General features: G+C 39.2%; 1 protein-coding gene across 2 annotated transcripts in view; it reads left to right on the top strand.

Annotated features, from left to right (window-relative positions):
* The window catches only part of TXNRD3 (thioredoxin reductase 3), a 33,673-nt gene extending 12,095 nt beyond the window's left edge, over window positions 1-21,578 (top strand). For both annotated transcript variants that reach the window (XM_020981156.2, XM_020981157.2), the window contains 11 exons: window positions 800-919; window positions 6,491-6,633; window positions 7,747-7,862; window positions 7,993-8,218; window positions 8,488-8,580; window positions 10,557-10,633; window positions 11,534-11,690; window positions 12,490-12,597; window positions 16,165-16,260; window positions 20,101-20,235; window positions 20,448-21,578. In XM_020981156.2, coding sequence (XP_020836815.1) covers window positions 800-919; window positions 6,491-6,633; window positions 7,747-7,862; window positions 7,993-8,218; window positions 8,488-8,580; window positions 10,557-10,633; window positions 11,534-11,690; window positions 12,490-12,597; window positions 16,165-16,260; window positions 20,101-20,235; window positions 20,448-20,510 — 1,334 coding nt within the window. In that variant the 3' untranslated portion in view covers window positions 20,511-21,578. The remainder of the gene's footprint in view (window positions 1-799; window positions 920-6,490; window positions 6,634-7,746; window positions 7,863-7,992; window positions 8,219-8,487; window positions 8,581-10,556; window positions 10,634-11,533; window positions 11,691-12,489; window positions 12,598-16,164; window positions 16,261-20,100; window positions 20,236-20,447) is intronic.
* The last annotated feature ends 28 nt before the right edge of the window (window positions 21,579-21,606 follow it).

Genomic DNA, 21,606 nt, shown 5'->3' with positions numbered 1-21,606 from the left:
TTTAGCAGAGATCTGAAGGAAGCCAGGGAGGCTGGGAGGTAGAGGTAAAGATCAGGAAAGTTGGTGAAAATGCATAAAGGCTTGTGTAAAAAACAGCAGGGAGGCCATTGTCACTGGTTCGTAAACTCTCTGGAGGGGGGAGTAAGGTGTCAAAAGACTGGAACACTTTGAATGCCAAACAGAGGGTTCTGTATCTGATCTTAGAGGTAATAGAGAGCCACTGGAGGAGTGTGTGTGTGTGTGTGTGTGTGTGTGTGTGTGTGTGTGTGTGAGAGAGAGAGAGAGAGACATGGTCAGAGCATGGAAGATCAGTCAGGCAGCTGAGTGGAGAATGGACGGGAATTGGAGGAGACTTGAGGCGGGCAGACTAACCACAAGCATGAAATGAGAGGAGGGGCCGCGTACAAGAGTTGTTGTGAAGGTAAAATGGACAGGACTGGGCAACAGAAGGGATGTAGGGATAAAAGAGAATGAGGAGTCCAGGATGATGCCTCAGTTATGAGCCTGGACAACTGGAAGGGTAGTAGTGCCTTTGACATTAGGAAGGTGTCCATAGGCTTCACTTGATTGCTAAAAGGGCCTGTGATTTCAAAAAAGCTTAAGAAGTGCTCTGGGCTTCCTCCCCAAGACTGATAGCAGGGTTTGGTATTGATCTTTAAGGGATGTCCCAAAAGTCTTAATGTAGTTGTCAACTTTTAATGGCTTAAAACTGCACTAAGACTTTTGGGACACCTTGAATTTCACCTCAGGCAGCAGTATAAGACCAACCAAATATCTAAATTATGATTTTCTTTCTTAGGTCTTGGTGGCACTTGTGTAAATGTCGGATGTATCCCAAAAAAGTTGATGCATCAGGCTGCCCTTTTGGGTCAGGCCTTAAAAGACTCCAGGAAGTTTGGCTGGGAGTATGAGGAACAAGGTAGGTAATGGGGTATGAAAAGACTAGGAGAAGAAAAAGAGTGTATCACTTACCCTTTTTTATCAGGGTGTGAAATTGCTTTTACTATGCAGAAGATTTGCGGGTGAGAATTATAAAGTCTGTTCATATAAAGTGAAAGTAGGTTATATTAGGTGTTTCAGCCCCAGACTTTTCGTTCTGGATCCTGTTAGACTGCAGATGGAGTGCTGGGAGCCCCACTTGAAGAGGTACCCTGACAAAATAGAACCTGCCCAGAGAAGACTCCTCCAGAACAGAAGGAGCCAGACACCACGTCACAAGGAAAGGCCAGAAAGCTGGGACTTCTTCACCCGGAGAAGAGAGACTTAGAAAAAAGCATGAGAACTCTCCTTAAGTGGTCAAGGGCCCTTGAGGCAAGACCCTGGGAACTGCCTTTCATTGTAGCCCAGTGGTCAGAAGGAGAAGCAGTGGAGGATGGTTCTGGGAGAGGGATTTCAAGGCCAAATGAGGATGGTTTCTAGCAGTTAGAGCTGAGCCCATCTGACCAAATGGGCTGCCTAGTGTATAAGGTTCCCTTTTGCAGGAACGTGTTTAAGCAGTTTAGGTGACAGCTCGTCAGGGAAGTAGCAAGCTGATTGCTTTGTAGTGGAGGAGATAGGAACAGTTGACTGTGGTGCACACGAAGTCAGAAGAGACCTGGGCTCAAATTCTGCCTCTAACGCATACCAGTTTTGTGGCTATGAGCCAGTGACTTGACCTGTGTGAGCCTCTGTGTCCTCATCTGTAATAGGGGTCAGATAACAACTGTTAAACAATAAAGTTTGTTTGTTGTAAAGATCAGGTGAGATGCTGCGTGTCTGAAATTCTTCATAAACCTTAGAGTACTCATCAACATAAGCTAATCTTCCAGCTCTTGAGTTCTGTGATGCTCTCCGTATGAGCCGCTGGCCATGCTAATTCCCATTTAGAGTTTGGCCACTTTTCACTCATTCAGCTTATAGCCTCAAATTTTGTTCTCTCTGCATAGCCTAGATCAAACTATACCTGGATTCTAAGTCTAAGTTCCTTGAGAAGGATGTATAATGCATTCTTATTTTATGTTCAAAATATTTAGCGTTTATTTAGTAGGTACTTAATTAGTGTCTGTTAAACATATTTATGGGGGTTGTACTAAGAAACAGTCAGCTAGCTTCTCGGCATGAACTTGAGAGGAGGATGTGTAGGAATTTCATTTTTCTAGGCCAAAGCTATACAGAGCTGCTCTGGACTTTGTCTATAGGACATAAACTGATCCCTGAGAAACCCTGGAGGTGACCCAGATGTCCACACTCCTCCATTGTTAGGTTGGACAGTGATGTTTATGGCAAGAAGACAGTGTTTTACTTCTTTGACCAGTAAATGATTCGCTAAGTTCTCAGGGAACAATTAACCTTTTTTAAAAAATCATGTTTCAGGGATTAAAAAACAAAAAAAACCCACCAGAAACCCCCCAAACTCCATTTCCTTTATGTGTGGCACTGTCCTTATACTTTCTGACCTTCACAGCTTTGAGGATGTGGAAGATTTGGAGAGCACAGGGAGCTGACTGATGAGAGCATGTAAAGAGATGGAAACTAGGCCTTCCTAGGAGATGGGCTGGGGCTAGCTAGACTACCTTTGCGACAGGATTGACAGCCCCTGCCAGCACCTAGGAACAGTCATTGGAGAGGCAACATGGTACAGGGGAGGAGAGCTGGGTGTGCAGTCTGACAGTCTGACCTCAGATCCTGCTTCTGTCACTTTTCTGACAGACCTCAGACACTTAGAGTCCCTCATTTGTAAATTAGGAGAAAGGATCCCTTCTACTTCCAGCTCTATGATCTGATGAAAAATGAGCCTTTTAATTTGAGTTAATAGCAACATAGTAACCAAATAGGATCAGGAAGCAGAACAATGTCATGGAAATATCACAGGACAGGAATTAGGAGGCTTGGGTACTAGTTTGGGGTCTGCTACTGACTAAGGATTAGGCAATAGCCAGAATCCTCTGGGTCTATCCCTTCAGTACGCATCTATTCAGTACCTCATTGTGCAAGTGGAGGCTCAAAAGCACATCTCTGCTTTCAAAGAGCTTATGTTCTACTGGGTGACATGATTTATTAAGAACAGGGAGGACAGAATTTAAAAGTAGTGATTGGACAGTGACTCTTATTTTGTAAATCAGTGGCATTAGCTTTTGTTTGCTGAAATGCCACTTTTTTCTCCTTTTCATTCCCTGTCGTTATTGCTAAGATCCCCCCAAAGTCTGAGAACTTGAAGCCTCTGCTGTAGGTTGTCCAAAATCAAATACCTTAGACCTTTGGGGAACTTTTAAAGGAAGTGCTAGGGGAAAAGGGAGTGGCTTGAGCATTTGTGGATTCTTTTTGTTTTGTTTTGAAGACTTAGTCTCCCCATCTCATCCAGACTGGAAGCATAGAGGCTCCCAATGGGCCTAATGCCACTCCTGATCAGTATGGGAGTTTTGATTGCTCTGTTTATAACCTCGGCCAGTTTTCTCCTCCTTAGGCGACCTGGTGGCCCTTCTCTTCTGGAGGCTTACTGTCCTGATGCTTAACTTAGTGTGGACACCCCATCTGCATAGCCCACTACAGCTCAGGATTCTGGAGCTCAAGACTTCCGCAAACCTCAGCCTGCCCCATAGCTGGGATTACAGGTGTGCGTCTGGCGTGGGGATTCATCACTGATGAATGATGGCTGTCATTACTTGGAATTTGAATTAGGATGTGGGTAACTGTTACTGTAGGATTCCATCCTCAGATATGTAGGAATTCATCTTGGAATTCCTGAAAGAAGTTCTACTGGAGAGGAGTTCTCTCTGAGTGATGAATAATAACTGTACTTCCAGTTTGTCTGTGAAGAAAGACTTGGGAGTGTCAGGTGGGGATGAGACCAGATAAATGGCAGTGCTAAATTTGATTGGAGATAAATTGTGGGCCATATCATGTTGTTGCTCTTCACTGTTTTCCATTTTGATTGAGCTCTATTAAAGATTGCCTCATCTTTTCTATTTTTTTTCCCCATTGCTTAGCAAATCTTTTTTTTTGGGGGGGGGAAATGACATGGTTTTACTGTTTGGCCACATGTGGAATCCCAACATGCAGGTACAGAATCAGGGTGCAGCTCCAGGTTCTCACAGGGCCAAAATCATCTTTGTATTCCTTTCAGCACTTTTTTTTGGTCTTTCCTATACTATTAATTGTTTTATTTCAATTCTATCTACAGTCTCAGGTCAGAATTCAGTTATTAAAAACACTCAGTTGATGCAAACAGTGGTTTGATACAACACACAAAATGAGTGTGAGATGTGTTTCACGCAACAGAGAGTGGACTCAAGGGGAAAACATTCCCTCAGAGGCAACACACCTCATTAATTGCTAATGGAATCATGGAACTCAAATATCATAACTGCTTTTACCTGGAGTATATTATTATTGATTCTTACTAACATCAGTTCATGTTTGAAGCAAATACTTGTCATGATTTTAGACTTTTTTGCATCCAACTCTGAGTAGCGCATCTTAATGTCATACATATTCTTATCGCATAAAGAAGACGTGTGATTGCATAAAAAAATGAGCTATATGTCTGTATATGAAGACAACAACTACAGTTTTCACAGCACTTCCATTGGTTAATTTTTAAATATTCAACATTGTTCTTAAAAAAAGAAGAGTTGGACTTAAAACTATACTATTAAAAAAATCATCCTAAGTGAACCAAATCCAGCCTTTTCTTCACTATTCATGGGTTTTAAACTTGATCTCTTTTTTTCTGACACTTTTTACTGATTGTTACTTTAAGCTCCAGTAGCACAATTCAATTTCTACTGCTTCTGGGGAAATGAGTTATGATTTGATATCAAGTTCCAGGGAAAATGCTCAAAGTTTTATTTTTCCCCAGTTGAATAAACAGTACTATGTGTATTATCTCTTGTGTTAGAATAGTGTTGTCTTCACATAGCACTCAAATAATGGTATTAGTCATTCATTTCTTTGAACACATACACCCTGTTGCATGTTGACAGGTTTGTAAGGATGCAGTGGCAGCTGTGGGTGCTGGCAAGCTCTAGACGGCAACTTTTGAATCCTTGCAGTCATGAGCCGCAGTACCTGAGTTAGTCTGTTTACTGTCTGCTTTCTTTCCCAGATGCTTGGCTTGATGTTCAAATGATCCATTTTCAATCTTCATTGCCCCTTCTAGTGGATCAAGACCTTGCTCTGAAAACTGTTTCAAGGCATTTAAAGTGGCCTTCTAAGTTGTCTTTGGCGTTTGTGGGTTGAGAAGTCTGGAAACTGCCCACAGCTCCCCTTGATTCAGTCCCCTGAGGCTTGCTCCAGGTTTGCTGAGGCCTGGTCTTTGCCTGCCCAGCCCACACTGAACTGTGCTCCTCTCCCACTCGGCACAACAGACCTTTCCCATCAACCATCTAGGTTGTCTTGGGCTGGAAATTTGTTTCACTCTGTTTTTCTGTGGGTTCTGCTACTCTAGGATTTGTTAGAGCCATTTTTTTACAGATATTGGAGGTATTCAGGGGAGAGCTCAAGCAAGTCACTGCTTTTGCCCCTCCTTCTTGGCTCCTGCTTAGCAAATCTTGACATCAGTTAGTTAAAATGTGTGGCCTCCATTAGGACGGCCAGGAGACAATGGGGAACAATTTAGTATCAGGGCTTATTGCCCTGCTCTTGAATTCTCCTAGCAGGGACCTGCCAACAAGAGGGAATCATCCTTTTGTAGACTCTAGGGGTCAGGCTGCTAATGAGGGAAATGGCTCGGTGCCCTTTTCCCACCAGTCCAGCCCTCCATTGTTTCTGTTTCATGGTTCTTTTCTCCAGGTCCTTTCAGTTTATTAAAATTAACTCAAGTATTAACCCTGTCACTTACAAGTAACACCATTTTTTTTCACCTTGGTTGAAAATAACAACAGCATTCAACAACTCTGTGAGCTTGTACAGTCTGGGCCTTTAAAACGGGTGTGTTCATGAGCCTGCGTGTATTGTTACATGAGAGCTTGAAGATATGGCATCCCGAGGTTGGAAGATAAGAGTTGGATCAGTGTTCCCATGGGAACTGCCCTCTAGTGGTTGATTCTTGGGGATGGAGGTTTGTTGGCATCATGGGTAGATCTGAGTTCAAGCGTCAAGGGCCCTTGGTTAGAATCCCAGTTGTTAACCTATCTACCCACTTTGTGATCTGGGGCAGGTCACTTCACCTCCTTCTCTGTAAAATGAGGAGTCTTTATGGTTGGGTCCTTCTGGCTCTGAGTTCTTTGAGACGCTGGGACTCCAGAAGGGCCCCAGAGGGATAGATGCCCATCCCTTTTCATTTGTCTTTCTTTCAGCTGTGCCCTTGCAACCCTGCCCTTTGTGCATGTTTAATTTTTAGAGTAGAAAGCTGTTGTACAGATGTACAGAAGTGGTGGAGACTGGAGCTCTTCTGGTGGCTTTTGTCCTCAGCATCTTGGGAACTTCTTATACTTGTTTGTCCTTGTGTGTCATGAGTGGTATCATTAAACTAAGTTTGATTTTAAATCTCAGTCTTGCTGTTTACTTGTAGTTAAGCACAACTGGGAGACCATGACAGAAGCAATTCAGAACCATATTTGCTCTTTAAATTGGGGGTACAGGGTGACTTTGAGAGAGAAATCTGTGACATACGCCAATTCCTATGGCGAATTCGTCGAACACCATAAAATCAAGGTACAAGTTCCATTTTATCTCTTGTCTTGCTTTGCTTCTGTCTGTGTGGTTATTTTAACTAAAATGTATTGCTCTAAGTATGAATTAGTTATTTGTTATCACATGCTTGACTTGTTTTGTAATCAGAATGTAGATTTTTCTTCTCCTTGCCTCTTAGGGTCTTGAGAGCTTTTGGTAAATTGAATGAATTTCATTTTTAAAAAACCTTTTCTCTAACTTAAAGTCTTGTTCCTGCTTCTAAATTAGATTGCTGTCTTAAATAACCAGAATATGTTCTGTTTGGAAACTACAAAGGGTTAAGATATTTAAAAGAGGGGCTGAAGAGAAAATAGTTTGTGTTGGTGATGCCTTATGATTTAAGACTTTAAAATATTTTGTAGGCATTAATTATTAGCACTTATGAGATGGCCATTTAAATGGTCCCCTTTAAGACCATTAAGTTGGCTAACCTATATTGTCAAATTTACTATATACAAGTGTACTGGTAAATGTTTAATAACCAGCTCTCTGGAGGAAAAATGTGCACATGCCACACTTTTAATTTTAATTTGTATTATTAACATTTTCTCCATCACTTTAAGTCTAGATAATCACCAAAACAAATCAAGTCTTGATTTGCAACATTTGCTAATATCCAAGCTGTAAATGCTTTTGGTTTGAACTAGTTCCAGCAAAGCCCTGATACCAACCAGTTAAATTGTTTGTTCACATTCTAATATGCATGTTCTTATGTTTGTATTGAATTAATACAAAAATCATTTAGCAAATCCTTATTGAGTGCCTGCTATATACAACATTATTTTCAATACCCCTAAGGTCTCTTTCAGCTGTTAAATCTCTAAGTCTATAATCTTGCTACCTATTTGTTTGAAAAATGTGTGTGTGTGTGTGTGTGTGTGTGTACATATGCATATACACACATGTATTGTGCTTGCTGGCTTAGGTTATAAATTTGTAGGGGGTGTGACTACATCATTGAAATTCTCTTTGTGGTGTATGTAGTATGGTACTACATGTGATTAAGCACATAAATCTTTGTGATGGTGTCTTATTACATATATGCTTTCAGGAAAATATAACTGCCTTCAGTTGTTTCACCTTCTGTTTTTCCAGGCAACCAATAGAAAAGGACAGGAAACTTTTTATACTGCAGGGAAATTTGTCATAGCAACAGGTGAAAGACCCCGGTATTTAGGAATCCCAGGAGATAAAGAATATTGTATCACTAGGTAAGGTACAACTAAAAGGGGACCTTTACTTTAAATTGTATTATCTTTATAATTAGAGGAAAATTGCATCAAAATTTGAATGAGTTAGTTTCTTTTTAGGTATAAATGGTTTTGTTTTTTCCCCATCTAGTGATGATCTTTTTTCCCTGCCTTATTGTCCTGGAAAGACTTTAGTTGTGGGGGCTTCTTATGTTGCTCTGGAGTGTGCAGGATTCCTTGCTGGCATCGGGTTAAATGTTACAGTTATGGTGCGGTCCATCCTTCTTCGTGGTTTTGATCAGGAAATAGCTGAGAAAATAGGGGCTTACATGGAACTGAATGGTGTAAAGTTCCTCAGGAAATATATACCTGTGAAGGTGAGTTTGTGGGGTTTGGGCATCCTTTCAAAAAAAGAAATCCTTCTGTACCTTAACATTTTCCTTATCCTACCCTCCTCAAATCAACCAGTTCTTCTGGGAGGAAATCTCATAGGGAATAGCAGTTGCAGATTTTCCATCTAAATTCATAAGAACAAAGAAAAGAGTTTTTCATCACAGATATTCTTCTGGGAAGCTGAAAGTTGTAGATACATTGATTGAGGATTTACTGCTTTCTTTGGTGTAAACATACAATTTATTGTTATTAGATTCAGCTTTTAGAGGAAGGCACACCTGGAAGACTGAAAGTGGTAGCCCAATCTACAGAAGGGTCGGAAACTGTTGAAGAAGAGTATAACACAGTAAGTTTGCAATATAATATATCCCAGTACATTTTCCAGGGTTAAGAGTCTGAAAAAAAAAGTTAGATCCAGGCTAGGAATATATTCTAGGTAATAATTTGTGAGAGACAGCAATGACTTAGTGGCTAGAAAGTTGGCTTTGGAGTCAGTAACTATAGGCAAGGTCTTTAACCTCTCAGTGTTCCAGGCAACTCTCAAGGTGATAATGTATAGGTAAGTTGCTGATCTGCATTGGTGGAAAGAATTTTCACCTTGGAAGGTCCCCCTCAAATTCTGTTAAAATAGGTAAATCCATCTGGTGTTGAGAGCAGGACTTGAGGCTACTCAGTCTTACTGTTAATGATGTTGCCCTCCCTGTGGCAGCAAGAACCATGGAAAGAATGAGTGAAAAATCTTGTGTGCTGTTAATATTTATAAGCCAGGTGTTATGGATGGGGAGCCTGCAGCCTCAAGGCCACATGTGGCCCTCGAGGTCCTGAAGTGTCACCCTTTGCCTGAATCCAAACTTCACGAAACAAATCCGCTTAATAAAAAGATTTGTTCTGTAAAACTTAGACTCAGTCAAAGGCTGCACCCAAAGACCTAGAAGATGTCTTTGAATATGTTTTACCTGACAGATTATTTTTTAAAAGGCTTCCATTATCACAAGTGTAACTGAAGCTTTTCATAATAGAGATGAAGACCTCCTCTTGGCCCTCTGTACCCAGTTGTGATCACTAAATAGCTTGCTTCTGGGAGTTTGAGGTGTTCCCATTTGATGTGGAGAAAAAGAGTGGCTTGACCACTTGAGTGGGATGAACATTTTTCTTTTTCCTGACCTTCATAAGAAGTATTCTTGGTGTTAATAGGATCTGACGAGAGTTTCAAATTAGAGATATGAAATAGAAGGTTGTTCAAGGAAATTGAGCTGGTACGGAAGAAGGCATAGAGAATCGGTGAAGAAAGTAAAGTGGGTTTGAGAGCAGGTTTATTTGATTGAAGCTAAAGAAGTGAACAAAAGAACAGGAAGAGATAGTAAGAATCAACTGGTAGAAGGACTTGGAAGTTAATTGTGAATCGGTTAAGTCTTATGAAGGGCGGTGGGTGCCATAGAACCTAACATAACAATGAAGAGTTTTTGGAAGGAAGTGATTTGTTCAAAGTGGCCGATAAAAGAAGATAATTTTAGCAGCCACGTTTTGGATTGAAAAAAGCCAAAAGCCAAGGAGAAGAGTGGGACAATCTATCATTTAAGCTTCTCTGTTTCGGTCTGTTTAATGTGCGTCATTTGACATCTCTATCCCCATGCCTCCTCCTGCTTCTTCCCATCCCCTACTTTTCTTTGTCTTTCTATTTCCTTATTTAACAGTGAGAATTTATTTCTTGGGCTATAAGATGCAGTCTTGTGTTTTGGTTAAACAATTATTTGAATGATTTTAAAATGTAATGGTCTTTGTAAACTAAAGAGGTTTCAATTCATTAGAGAGGTAAAGCAGATATTGCTACCTCAGCTATTGGCATGAAATATTTCTTAAACATATTTTTATTCTGAACTTAAACACCATTTCCTTACTCCTAGAAGAACACAAATGGATTGTATGTGAAATTGCAGATGTCTGTTATGGAGAGCCTGCTTTTCTTGTGAAGTGTATCCTAAGTTCAGCTTGTGGCTCTCAGAGCTGTTCTGCTTGTCTGTGCTTCTTTCTGTCCTACCTTCTGTGCTTATGAAATGTTATTTTGAGTAACTATTTGGATGTTGCTTGCACATCATAACCAAAACATCCAGGCCAGGCAAAGTTTATTCTCAATGTCATATTTTTGCTTTGCCATTACCTTTGAATTCTTAGTCTTGACAATCTGAGTTCTCAAGTTATTCAGGGGAAAATGAGCTTTAATAGCTAATGAAACTATTGGTAATGAGTAACAGAGGGTACAGAACATAACTTAAAATCTATCTGGTTTATACATAGTAGTTATCATATCTATCTAATATATAGGTTTTGTTAGCCATTGGTCGAGACTCCTGCACAAGGAAAATGGGCTTGGAGAAGGTTGGTGTCAAAATCAATGAGAAGTAAGTGTATATGACCTTATTGATATTTTACTGGCACAAAACACATTTTCATTACAGATGGCTACTTGGAAATTAGCACTAAACTGGTAAGGTGTGAAATTGCCATGAAATGTTAATCTTTTAAGTTTGTCTTCAAAAAACGTGCTGTTCTCACATCATTACTGATAATCATGATACTTTTATAGGTACTAAGCCTTTATTGAGCGCATCGAGTGTTTATTATTCTGTAGTCTTGCATAGTAAAGCCGTTATGGAAGTACAATTACCTACTAACAGTGGTTTCTAGGAGATACCCAAGCAGTATGATATGATGGGATCCTATGTGGTCAAGATGACTCTCAGGTACAGACTGTAGAGAGAGTCTGAAGATAGTCCGGGAAACATTGGCAGGATTGATGTGCCATTTAGTTGGATGATCAATGACTCACCATTTGTTGAGGCTGTAAATAGAGAAGCTTGAGTCATTTGAAGTTATTGTGTATGGCTAATATCTGACAAGAGATATTGTGGATAATGCTGGTGTCTCTTCTTTTTGAGATTAGAAAACTAACCAGTCAGAGGTCTTGTTTGTGGGGCTAGATTCAGACACCCTGTTCCTATGGATAGGGGACCGATTTAGTTCATTTTCTATTATCTTTTTCTCTTTCTGACCCCCCACCCCCTTCGCATTTGGGGTTTATTGGCTGGGGAATTGGTATACTCTGAGGTAGGCAGGTGGCTTAGGAAATGTAATTTCCATTCTTGTTAGTGCCTAATGGGCATTAAACTCTTTGTGGGAAGAGTGCCAAGAAGATAGGATGTGTGAAGGGCCCAATTAATCTATGAAGTACAATATGTATTTTTATTCCATTAACATGAGCTCAATCATAATTTTTAAAAATTTTATCCATTTAAACTTAGGACGGGAAAAATACCAGTAAATGATGAGGAACAAACCAATGTGCCCTATATTTATGCTATTGGGGATGTGTTAGAGGATAAGCCAGAGCTCACCCCGGTTGCTATACGAGCAGGAAAGCTGTTGGCACGCAGACTTTTTGGGGGACGGTTAGAAAAGGTAAGTGCATATGTGCTCTCTGAGGTTGGGTTAATATGTTGACATCAAAATGCTTTGAGTTTGGGTTAACATTGTAGATTGAAATGATTTCACTAGTATCTATATCCCATTGGCAATTGTTGCAAATGTAGAGGAACTTTTTGAGAGAGAAAAGATTTTGAACTATAAATTAAGAGACTATACTACAGCAAATTGGGGGACATCCCAATCTTGTGTGTGTGTGTACTGTGTGTGTACACACAACACACTCAACAGGCGAGTAGAAGGCCTAAGAGAACCTCCTTCAAAATGACTGGTAATTTGCTATTAATCTCTCAGTTTTTATGCAAATCAGTGTAAAGGATTGAAGTGCTTGAAAATAATTTACTCTCAAGTAACTTATTTCCCCAGAAGTCTTCTTTATAATAACCATTAATTTGTATTTTCAATGAAAAAGGAGGTTCATTTAAGAAAAGGGAAACTGCAGGCTATCTCATCCTAAGTTATCCTACAGTTGAATTTGGGGGAGTCTGCCCTCATGATTTTTTTCTATATTTCAAATTATATCTTAATAGTGTTTTAAAATTTCATCCCATTTTTAAGACTGTCATTCCTGAAAGGGACAGAGATCATATCATATGCTTCTTTTGTAGCTTTCACAGTATGGATCGGAGTTGTTAGATATATAGTAGGCACTGAGATAAATATTTGTTAAATTGAATTAAAATCATGTTTTTGCTTCAAATATAAATGCTTACACATAGATTCTGTTGCTGTTTAAAGGATTATGAAATAAAGGAGTATGTGTTTTATCTTTTAGTGTGATTACATTAATGTCCCAACTACAGTGTTTACTCCTTTGGAATATGGTTGCTGTGGATTATCTGAAGAGAAAGCCATGGAATTATATAAAAAAGATAATATTGAGGTAAGACTAATTACATTAGCTTTTGAAGGACATCTCATTTATAATTAGCCAGCACCCTCCCTCATTGTATTTTAGCTCATAATGGTTTCCAAATGTTTTGTTGTTTTGTAGTGTTTTATATAATTAATGCTTTGCTACAATTCACATTCCCCTTCTAAAAGAGCTACCAATAAAGCATCCTTTGTTTAGTAAATGAAAAGAAGGACTTTTTAAAAATTAAATTTTACTTTTTTTTAATTAAGAGGATTTTTTTCCCTCTTCCTCCTGTCTGTCTCTGTCTCTCTCTTTCTGTCTGTCTGTCTGTCTCTCTCTCTCTCTCTCTCTCTCTCTCTCTCTCTCTCTCTCTCTCTCTCTCCCTCTCCCTCTCCCTCTACCACCTTGGGGGAAAAGAATGAAAAACAAAACCATTGACAAATATGCCTAGTTAAGCAAAACAAATTCCCATATTACTCATGTGCAAAAATGTTCTTCATCGTTATTCCTCTGGAATCATGATTGATCGCTGTGTTGATCAGGGTTCTTCAGTCTTTCAAATGTGTTTGTTTTCTCAGTGTTACTACTCTGTGACATCCTCCTGGTTCTGCTCATGTCACTTAGCATCAATACTTTAAGGTCTTCCCAGCGTTCTCAGCACTATCCCCTTCACCATTTCTTATAGCACAGTAATGTTCCATACATTCATATACCCTATTCTCAAGGAATTTGGACTGTCCTAAAGGTCTATCAGGTCAGGAGACTTGGAGAGTTATTAATGCTTGATGTTGTAACAGAAGAGCAGTTAAATCTCTCAGTTCTCTAAGCAGGAAATATTTCCAGTTTACTTCAACAAACATTTATAAAGCACCTACTGTGTTGCAGATTGTGAGAAGTACTCTGGACACAACACAAAAACTAAATAGTCCCTGCCCTCAAAGAGTTTTTTCCTACTACACACAGATAAGTAAGTAGGTATCTAGGTGGTGCAGGGGGTATAGTGCTGCGCCTGGAGTCGAGTTCACATCTGCATTCAGCTTCAGGCACTTAATAACTGTGTTATTCTGGGAAAGTTATTTAACCTTTATTTGCCTCAGTTTCCTCATCTTTAAAGTGGGGATAATAATAGCACTTACCTCACAGGGTGTTGTGAGAATCAAATGAGATAATAATTGTAAAGTGCCATATTGCCTGGCACGTAGTAGGTGCTATGTAAATACTTATTTCCTTCTTTTCCCTCCCTTCCCCCAAATACACATTTACAGAGTAAATACAAAGTGATTTTGGTATTTTGTAATTTACAATGACCAAATTTTAGCACGCAAATGAGATATGGAAATATGCCTCCCTCGGCTTGTCAGAGGGCTGGGGAACTCTGGGTGTAGAATATGGCACACAGTGACGTGTGGTCTTTATGTTGGCTGATTTTGCTTAATTGTTTTTTCTTTGAGGAAAGGTCACTGGGTAGGGGAGAAGGAAGGGCGTACTTGAATGACAAAACTTTAAAAAAATCTAACAAGATAATTTCTGGTGTAGAGAACTGCTGGCGGCCAAGCCACCACTTCCTGGGACGTGTTATCTGGACTCCAGTGTTGTGGAGGTGCAGGGTCATTTTTATAACGCTGGCGGAGAGACTGAAACTTACTGGATGTAAGGGGAGAGGCAGTTGGGGGGAGATACGTGTTGATATGGAATTAGGTTTACAGCAGTAGTTTTCAAAATGGTATGCCCCTCTCAGGGAACATTTTTGAACTCACAGTCCTACTAGAGGTAACCATAATTTATAGATCCTGTGTGTGTACCATTGTATTGCTATATTGTCATTGTAAACTTGTCCAAAACAAGACATTTTAAGACAATGACATAAAGGATTTAACATAGTTTTTTATTATTTGTTAACAGTACAAAAGTATGTAAGTATGTGCCTGACCTTATTTCTTTGTTGTGTGGGCTGGGTATGTTCGCCCCGCTTTTGACACATCTGGGCACGTGAACCCAGGTGAGGCAGGAGGGGAGTAGTGGTGGGCTTGGTGCGTTCAAGGGAAGCCTGGTGCCTTTGGATACCATTGCTGTCATCTTCCCCAGGTTCTGTTCCTATGGGGTGGAACTTTTGGTTCCCTTTTCCTTGATACTGAGAATGCTCTGTCATCATCATCTCCCTGCCTCAGCCATGAATTTGAGAATTGAGTGATTACTCATTTCTGTGAGATTCCATCCCCTACTACATGGGGGGAATGGTGCCGGTCCCTTTGGGTATAGGAGCCCCCAATCTGTAAGCCCTTCTCCTTATTGCCTCACATGCTGCCCTGTAGAGAGGATTCCCATTGCTCTTCCAGTAGGGTCTCATTCTAGCATCTACCTACTTCTTTCCTCTTCCTCATAGATTGTCTTGTGCACCTCCATTTGGAGACCCCTTTTTTAGAGAATATGATTTGTATTTATATTCATTAAGTGAACTAAGTTTATTGTGATGGAATTTTAATTGGGTCTTAGAAAGCTTGATAGTAGATATTCCATACTTAACTTAGCTTTTAAGCTTTTGGAAATTAAAAGAGGAACAGGAAGGTAAAAATGTAGGCATGGGAAAGGTGAGTTTGTCAAGCAGTACCCCAAGAGCAGGTTTGCCTTTGTAGAGAGTGGGTGCCTCAAGTCTGGGGTTCTGAAAGATTTGAAGTTTGTAAGGTTTGCTACACAGGTCAGTCCCCTCTCATTTTTTCTTCAATGTAAAACAACTTTTCTGAAAGGATTCTCCTATTAATAGTTTGTAACCATGACTAAATGCAGTATATAAATGAATACATTGTATAAGTAAGTATGTTTTGTAGTCATTCAACTCTGATACTCAGTGCTCCTATTAATTTCAGATTTCTACCCCAAAAGATTTTGCCACCAAAATGAAACTCTCATTCTTGGTTTACCAGTTTAATTGCACATCCCCCAAGTAGTCAGAATAAAATCAATGCATCACCTCTTGCTTATTTCTGCACAGGCTGCATCTGCTTACCACCCTGTAGTGGGTTTTTGTTTCTGAAATGACTGTTTAGAAGACCACCTGAAGATGGGTAGTGAACTGATTGATGTCTTCCCTCTTCCCAAATATCCCAACTTCTTTTCTTCAATCAGTGTAACTCTTAGCAAACAACTGACAGTTTTGCTGAGAGAAAATTTGGGTTTTTTGAAGGCTCTACAGAGCTCATGGTTGTTGACTGTGCCCACCATATGCATGCCTTAATATAGGTTAGGGGTTGGAATATGATGTGAGGAATTTTAAATATATCTTAGCCACTGGATATATTAAAAATGCAGTTACTTTCCTCTACTCTTCTAAACCTATTTTCAAATCAAGTATTTTTTGAGTGTCTTCAAACTAGTGTAAGAAACTAAAAAAAAAAAGTCTGCACAATTGTGAATCTGTAATATCAGGAGGGATGCGGGCCTAAATCACAAGTTAAGCGATTTAGATTATGGGATGTAAACTTGTAACACTTTTTTTCCCCCCAAAGAATCTTGTTTTTCTTGGAGATTTACAAGAAAATTAAATTTAAGTAAATCATTTTCTGCCACAGTAAAATTTTTCCCCCAATTCTCTTCTAGGTATATCATACCTTTTTCTGGCCTCTTGAATGGACAGTAGCCGGCAGAGAAGACAATACTTGTTTTGGAAAGATAATTTGCAATAAACGTGATGATGTATGTATTAGAAGTGGACATGAATTAATAACCTTGAGAGGCTAACTTTCATTCGTGAAATCTGAATTTTGGTGATGAACTACAAAGAGATTTGATTGCAAAGCACATTATTATTCAGATAATTATTCAATTAATGTTTATCTGGCTGATTGAGAAAATGACAAGTTATATAATTGATGCTTAATAGTGTCATATGCTTGTAATTGTTTTCATTTTAAAGGTGTTCTTACTTGCATTTTAAAATTAGACATAATCTTTAGAAGTTTAGTCATCAGCTAATATCACTTGTGGCTTTGGATTTTGTTTTTAAGTAAATTTTTGTTCTTACAGAAGAACTTTGAAAAGGGTCTCATTTGCACAAGGTACAAAAGTGAAGATTCCTAATATGGAGGAAAACATTTGGAATAGTCTAGAAAGAACAAAGATTTGTTTCATATTAAGTTCTTCTCTTGCAGTAGTTTTACCTGCTTTTTTGCCTATACTAATAATAGTAAAGTCACAGGAAACTGTTAACACTTTCATCAACAAACATTTATGGAGTCACCTACTCTGCAGACATTGGAGATACAGAGAAGGACCCCCAGTCGATATCTTGTGGAGACTTGTGTACAAGACAACTACAACTACAAGATGGTGTGTGATTCCTGCTCAGTGAGCAATTAGACACTAAGTGCTATGGCACTCATTAATTAGAGTTCTCCTCTGCCTGACACTGGTGTATGTCTTCAGTACCATGACAAAGGATGTTCTTGATGATGGTCCTGAGACCCTGCAACATTATGAAATGCTGTCTGAATCACGAAGGAGAAATAGAAATTGTGTTCATATTTTCTGGTGTAGTGTATTTTATTGGGTTCTGATCTTTAATTTTTTTTAAACTTGCTAATTCCCATAGAGCACATAAGATAACAGACCCTACCTCATTTGATCTACGTCTACTAATGGTAAAGGGAAAGAAGGCTAGTTAAGTTTCTCCCTTTTCTCCAGGGATGGGTGGGGATTGGATGGAAAGATACCTGTTTGACCAGAGGCAGGACTAGACTAGTCTGGATTGGGAAGTCCAGGATAAATTGGGAGAAGCTGAGGCTTGCAATTTCCAAACTCGTCCTGACATTTTAACTGGCATTGGTACATACCAGGTGCTTCCAAGCCCCCAGGCAAAAATGCTATGTAGGCAAAATTGCAAAATCGGTTTTTGTCTTAACACCTCACTCCTCTGAACAGCTCCTAATTCCTATGCAGTTTCCTCACATTGCCCTCTGGCCATAATTTCTGTCTTAGGCCTGTCCTCTTTTCTTATGCCAATCAAAATTCTCCTTCCTGGTGTGCTGTCCTATATAAATAATGAGCTCGTAGATTTGTGGAATGTTGGGGCTTGGAAATCTGCTTATCTGATTGAAATTATTTATACTGAAGCATATATAAAGTTTAGCTTTCCCTTGATGGCATTTGAAGGTTAAACCAGGAAATGAGTCCCTAATTGGTGGACTGGGAGGGGAGTATAATTTGAGCTTGTGTTCTTGCTTTACCCTGGCCATCACTTTGTCCCTGGGATTCCTTCCCTTTGCCCATACTGCCAGAGAATATAAAATAGCCATTAATTAGCAATGCATCCTCAACAATTTCCACTCCAAACCCTGCTTCCTCTTTACAGGTAAAACAAAGGGGTCATTAAACACTGGACATCTCTAGTATCTGACGTCTTTCTCAATTTTCTTAGAGCCTCTTTGCTGTGAAAGTCCTGTATGACCAGACTTGCCATTGTTTTGTGATTGTTGGATAGTTAAAAGATGGCGAATAAGGCATAATAGGAAGTTCAGGCTTAAAAATTAACTGTATAACCCAAAAAGAATACAGATTTTTGAGAGTTGACCTAAAGGTTACTTATAATTTCAGTAGTAAGATTCCATTGTCGGGTAAAGGAGAAGATAGAAGGAAGTCCTAGATAAATGTCAATACTGGCTTTATAGTAAAATAATATCTTTGGCTCCATTTTATATTTTCAGCATAAAAACTCTTCTTTGGTGGGTATTTGTAGTAACAAGTGATGAAAATTGAGTATAACTGAATGAGCATTGTGTTGTTGGGGAGAGGTTGCTTTACCAAACATGTAGTCAATTTATCATTCTCCATGTAAAAAAAAAGTTTTACTATATTTTTATTTTATATCTTTATATCCTTTTATAATACAGGGTGTATTACAATACCTTGCATTTTTATGTGACATCCATTTTCATTTATGTTCCACATCCTCCTTTTTCCATTTCCACTAAAGAACGTTGCTTCAAGATCAGGACATTAATTTCTGTTTGACAAAGACCTCAGTGGCCCAGTGTTTAGAACACTGGACCTTGAAACTTAGTAGCTCTGTGATGGTTAGGCAAGTCACTTAACCTTCTCTCTGCCTCAGTTTCCTCTAGAATCACTGGAATGTCAGAAATAAGGTAAATGCCTTGCAAAGCATTACAAATGTTAGTTTTCTGTAATTTCAGTTTTTTGTTTCGTTTTTTTTAAAGGAGCACAGTTGTAATGAAGGGATGCAAATGATCCCTTCCAAACAGTCATGTCCAAATGGCATTATCTCTGGGGCATGTGCTTTAGAAGGCACTCTTTGTGGATTCTCACCACTCTGATAAAAGACGCCTTCACGGCCTTCTTGATGGCACACTGTGGGTACTTCATGATTTGTCTCATATCCATGCATTTTAAAGTGAATTGTTCTGGCTTAGGGAGCTTAGGAGTGAAAGGCTGAAGGGCCCATAGAGATATCTAATTCTGTCTTTTTATTGAGGAGGAAACTGAGGGCCAGAGAATTAAAGGATCTTGCTTCAGCTGATGCTTCTAGTCAGGAGCAGAGCTGGGAATGGAACATAGGATTTCTGCCATTTCCCTTTTTTAAAAAGTCACAAAAATTCTTGAGTTAATGTAGCCAGTTGCCAAGATTTTCACAGATTGTATCTAATTCTAAAAAGGGAAAAAGAACAGTTCCTATCTTTCAGGAGTTTGCAGTCCAGTTGAGTGCTTGACATTTTATGTTATAACAGCATACTATGTTATCTATATGTTAAACAGACTTAGTTCTATATGACAGGATGGATCATTTAAACAAATCTTCACAATGCAGCCCAGCCCAGATTTCAGCAAGAGCTGTCCTATTTTGCCCACTTTTATGTCTTTCTCTGCCTGTTGTACACATTTGGTGTTTAGGAATCTAGTTTAGTAGTGAGTATTTAGTCATCTAATTTAGTAATGGATGAATGGAATCTGAGAATAATCAAAAGAAAAGTAGCCTGAAAGTTAATAACACTTTCACTGGAAAATTTCCTGAGAGAAGAATGTAGAGTCTTTGTGCACAACTGCACCCATGGCCTCCAGACACCTGGCTGGAGAATTAAGTAAAATTCTGCTGGAGGCTCTGCTTTGAGCTCTGCGTATTTTCTGTCTGGAGCCTTGGCCAGTAACCCCTGAACTTGCTGTAATATCAGCCTCTTAGGAATATTCTGATGCTGGACTTTGATTCTGATTTGTTATGCTGATGTTTAGTAGCACTTGAGCATAATTCTAAAATTTACATCATACTAATGAACTCCTTCGTGCAGTTGTTAAATTGCTTGTTCTGGTAAATTTGAGAGCAAATTAACTCTAGATGTGCATTTACTGCCTCATTTAACTGATTCTTACAGCAGCTCCATTTCATGATAATGTCCTAGACACAGCTCCAAAATAGGAGTATTGTTCTGTAGTAGAAGCTTTATGTACACTCCAGCTTTGAAATCATGGTGAAGGCATTGCTGTTCAGACTTTTAACCTAGGGCTTTTTTAATTTTGTTTTTCATAAAGAACCGGGTGATAGGATTTCATGTTCTTGGCCCCAGTGCTGGTGAGGTTACCCAGGGCTTTGCAGCTGCAATGAAATGTGGCCTCACCAAGCAGTTGCTTGATGACACTATTGGCATCCATCCTACCTGTGGTGAGGTAAGAGAAACAAAAGAATGTTGTACTGACCTCCGTGCACGTTTGAAAAATGGTCTAAAAAGCTAGTTGATAAATACCAAAAAATATAATAATTGCTTTAACTGTTACCAGCAGGTATTTTTTGAGAGACAAAACAAATGTAATTTATATTCTCTGAGTTAAAATACCAATAATACCCACACCTTGTTTTCTTTTTTTTTTTTTTTAAACAGATCTTCACAACTATGGAAATTACAAAGTCATCGGGACTGACTATCTCTCAGAAGGGTTGCTGAGCTTAGACCCTGCTGCTTTATAGTTTTCCTTGTCATGTATACTTTTCTCAGTAGAAGAGTTTTTAAAAATACCTAAATATACTCAGGTAAAACAGAAGCAGAGCAAATATGTTAGAGCTCAGAAAAGATACAGGACTTTTCTTTGGTTGTTGCAGGAAAGATCATCGACAAGGAAAATGGCATAGCAGCAGGGTATTTGCCTAACAAGTTTTGACTTCCTTGGAAAAGCAGTGGCGCTGCTTTCTTGACGTCATAGCTCAGAACCCTATTGTGAGGTGAGCTATGACTGATGATTCCCTTGCGAGTCAGGACCCCTCCCTTTCCAGTTTAGATGACTGAACATCTTCCTGAAGGAACTCATGAGTCACTCAATTAGCCACGATTAGCTTTCCTATTTGCCACTTGTGTTTGTCTCTCAACTGTGTTATTTGTATAAAAAGTTTGCCCAGAAGTAAAGTTGACTGTAAAACCGCACTATTTTAACAGATCAACCTAGAATTCACAGCAGGCCTCTTATGAATTGGACTTGGAAATGGAAATATTTCTGATAAGGTGTTCAGATATTCAGTAGGTTTATCTGAGTGCGTGCATTGCCATACAAATTCTGTACAACACAGAGGCCTTGTTGCCTGACAGTTTGTGATCAAATTGTCAGGTAGCATAAGAATGCTCTCCATTCTTATTTGTTTGCCCTTTGGCACTTTGGAGAGCAAGTCGGGCTGTAGCTTCAGACAGTACTACACACTGTCTAGGTAGTGTTCTCCATAAACCATTTTCTCTAGGAGTTCTTTTTATCTCCCGCCCTTTTAGAGACCTGACTTGTGATTTTCTCTTACTCATGCATTTCTTCATATCGTTAACACACCTGAAGCCATTTTTCCCTGTAGTATGAGAAAACATCTCACCTTAGGGGGAAAAATGCTTGAATTTTTTTTCACTTTGGTCCAAAGAATAAAATTACAAGACTGTTTTCAATATTATGTGAAATTTAAGTAATGTCAAATGGTTTTAAACTATTTAATCCACGATGTATTATGAAATCTAGGTTCAATAAATGAACAGCTACAAGTGGTGTGAAATTTCATTTGGACTGTCG

This window comes from Phascolarctos cinereus, unplaced genomic scaffold (genome assembly GCF_003287225.1).
Source record: "Phascolarctos cinereus isolate Bilbo 61053 unplaced genomic scaffold, phaCin_HiC Scaffold_4;HRSCAF=312, whole genome shotgun sequence".
Lineage (NCBI taxonomy): Eukaryota > Metazoa > Chordata > Mammalia > Diprotodontia > Phascolarctidae > Phascolarctos > Phascolarctos cinereus.
Note: the sequence above shows the minus strand (reverse complement) of the source record. Positions and strands in the feature narration are given on the sequence as shown.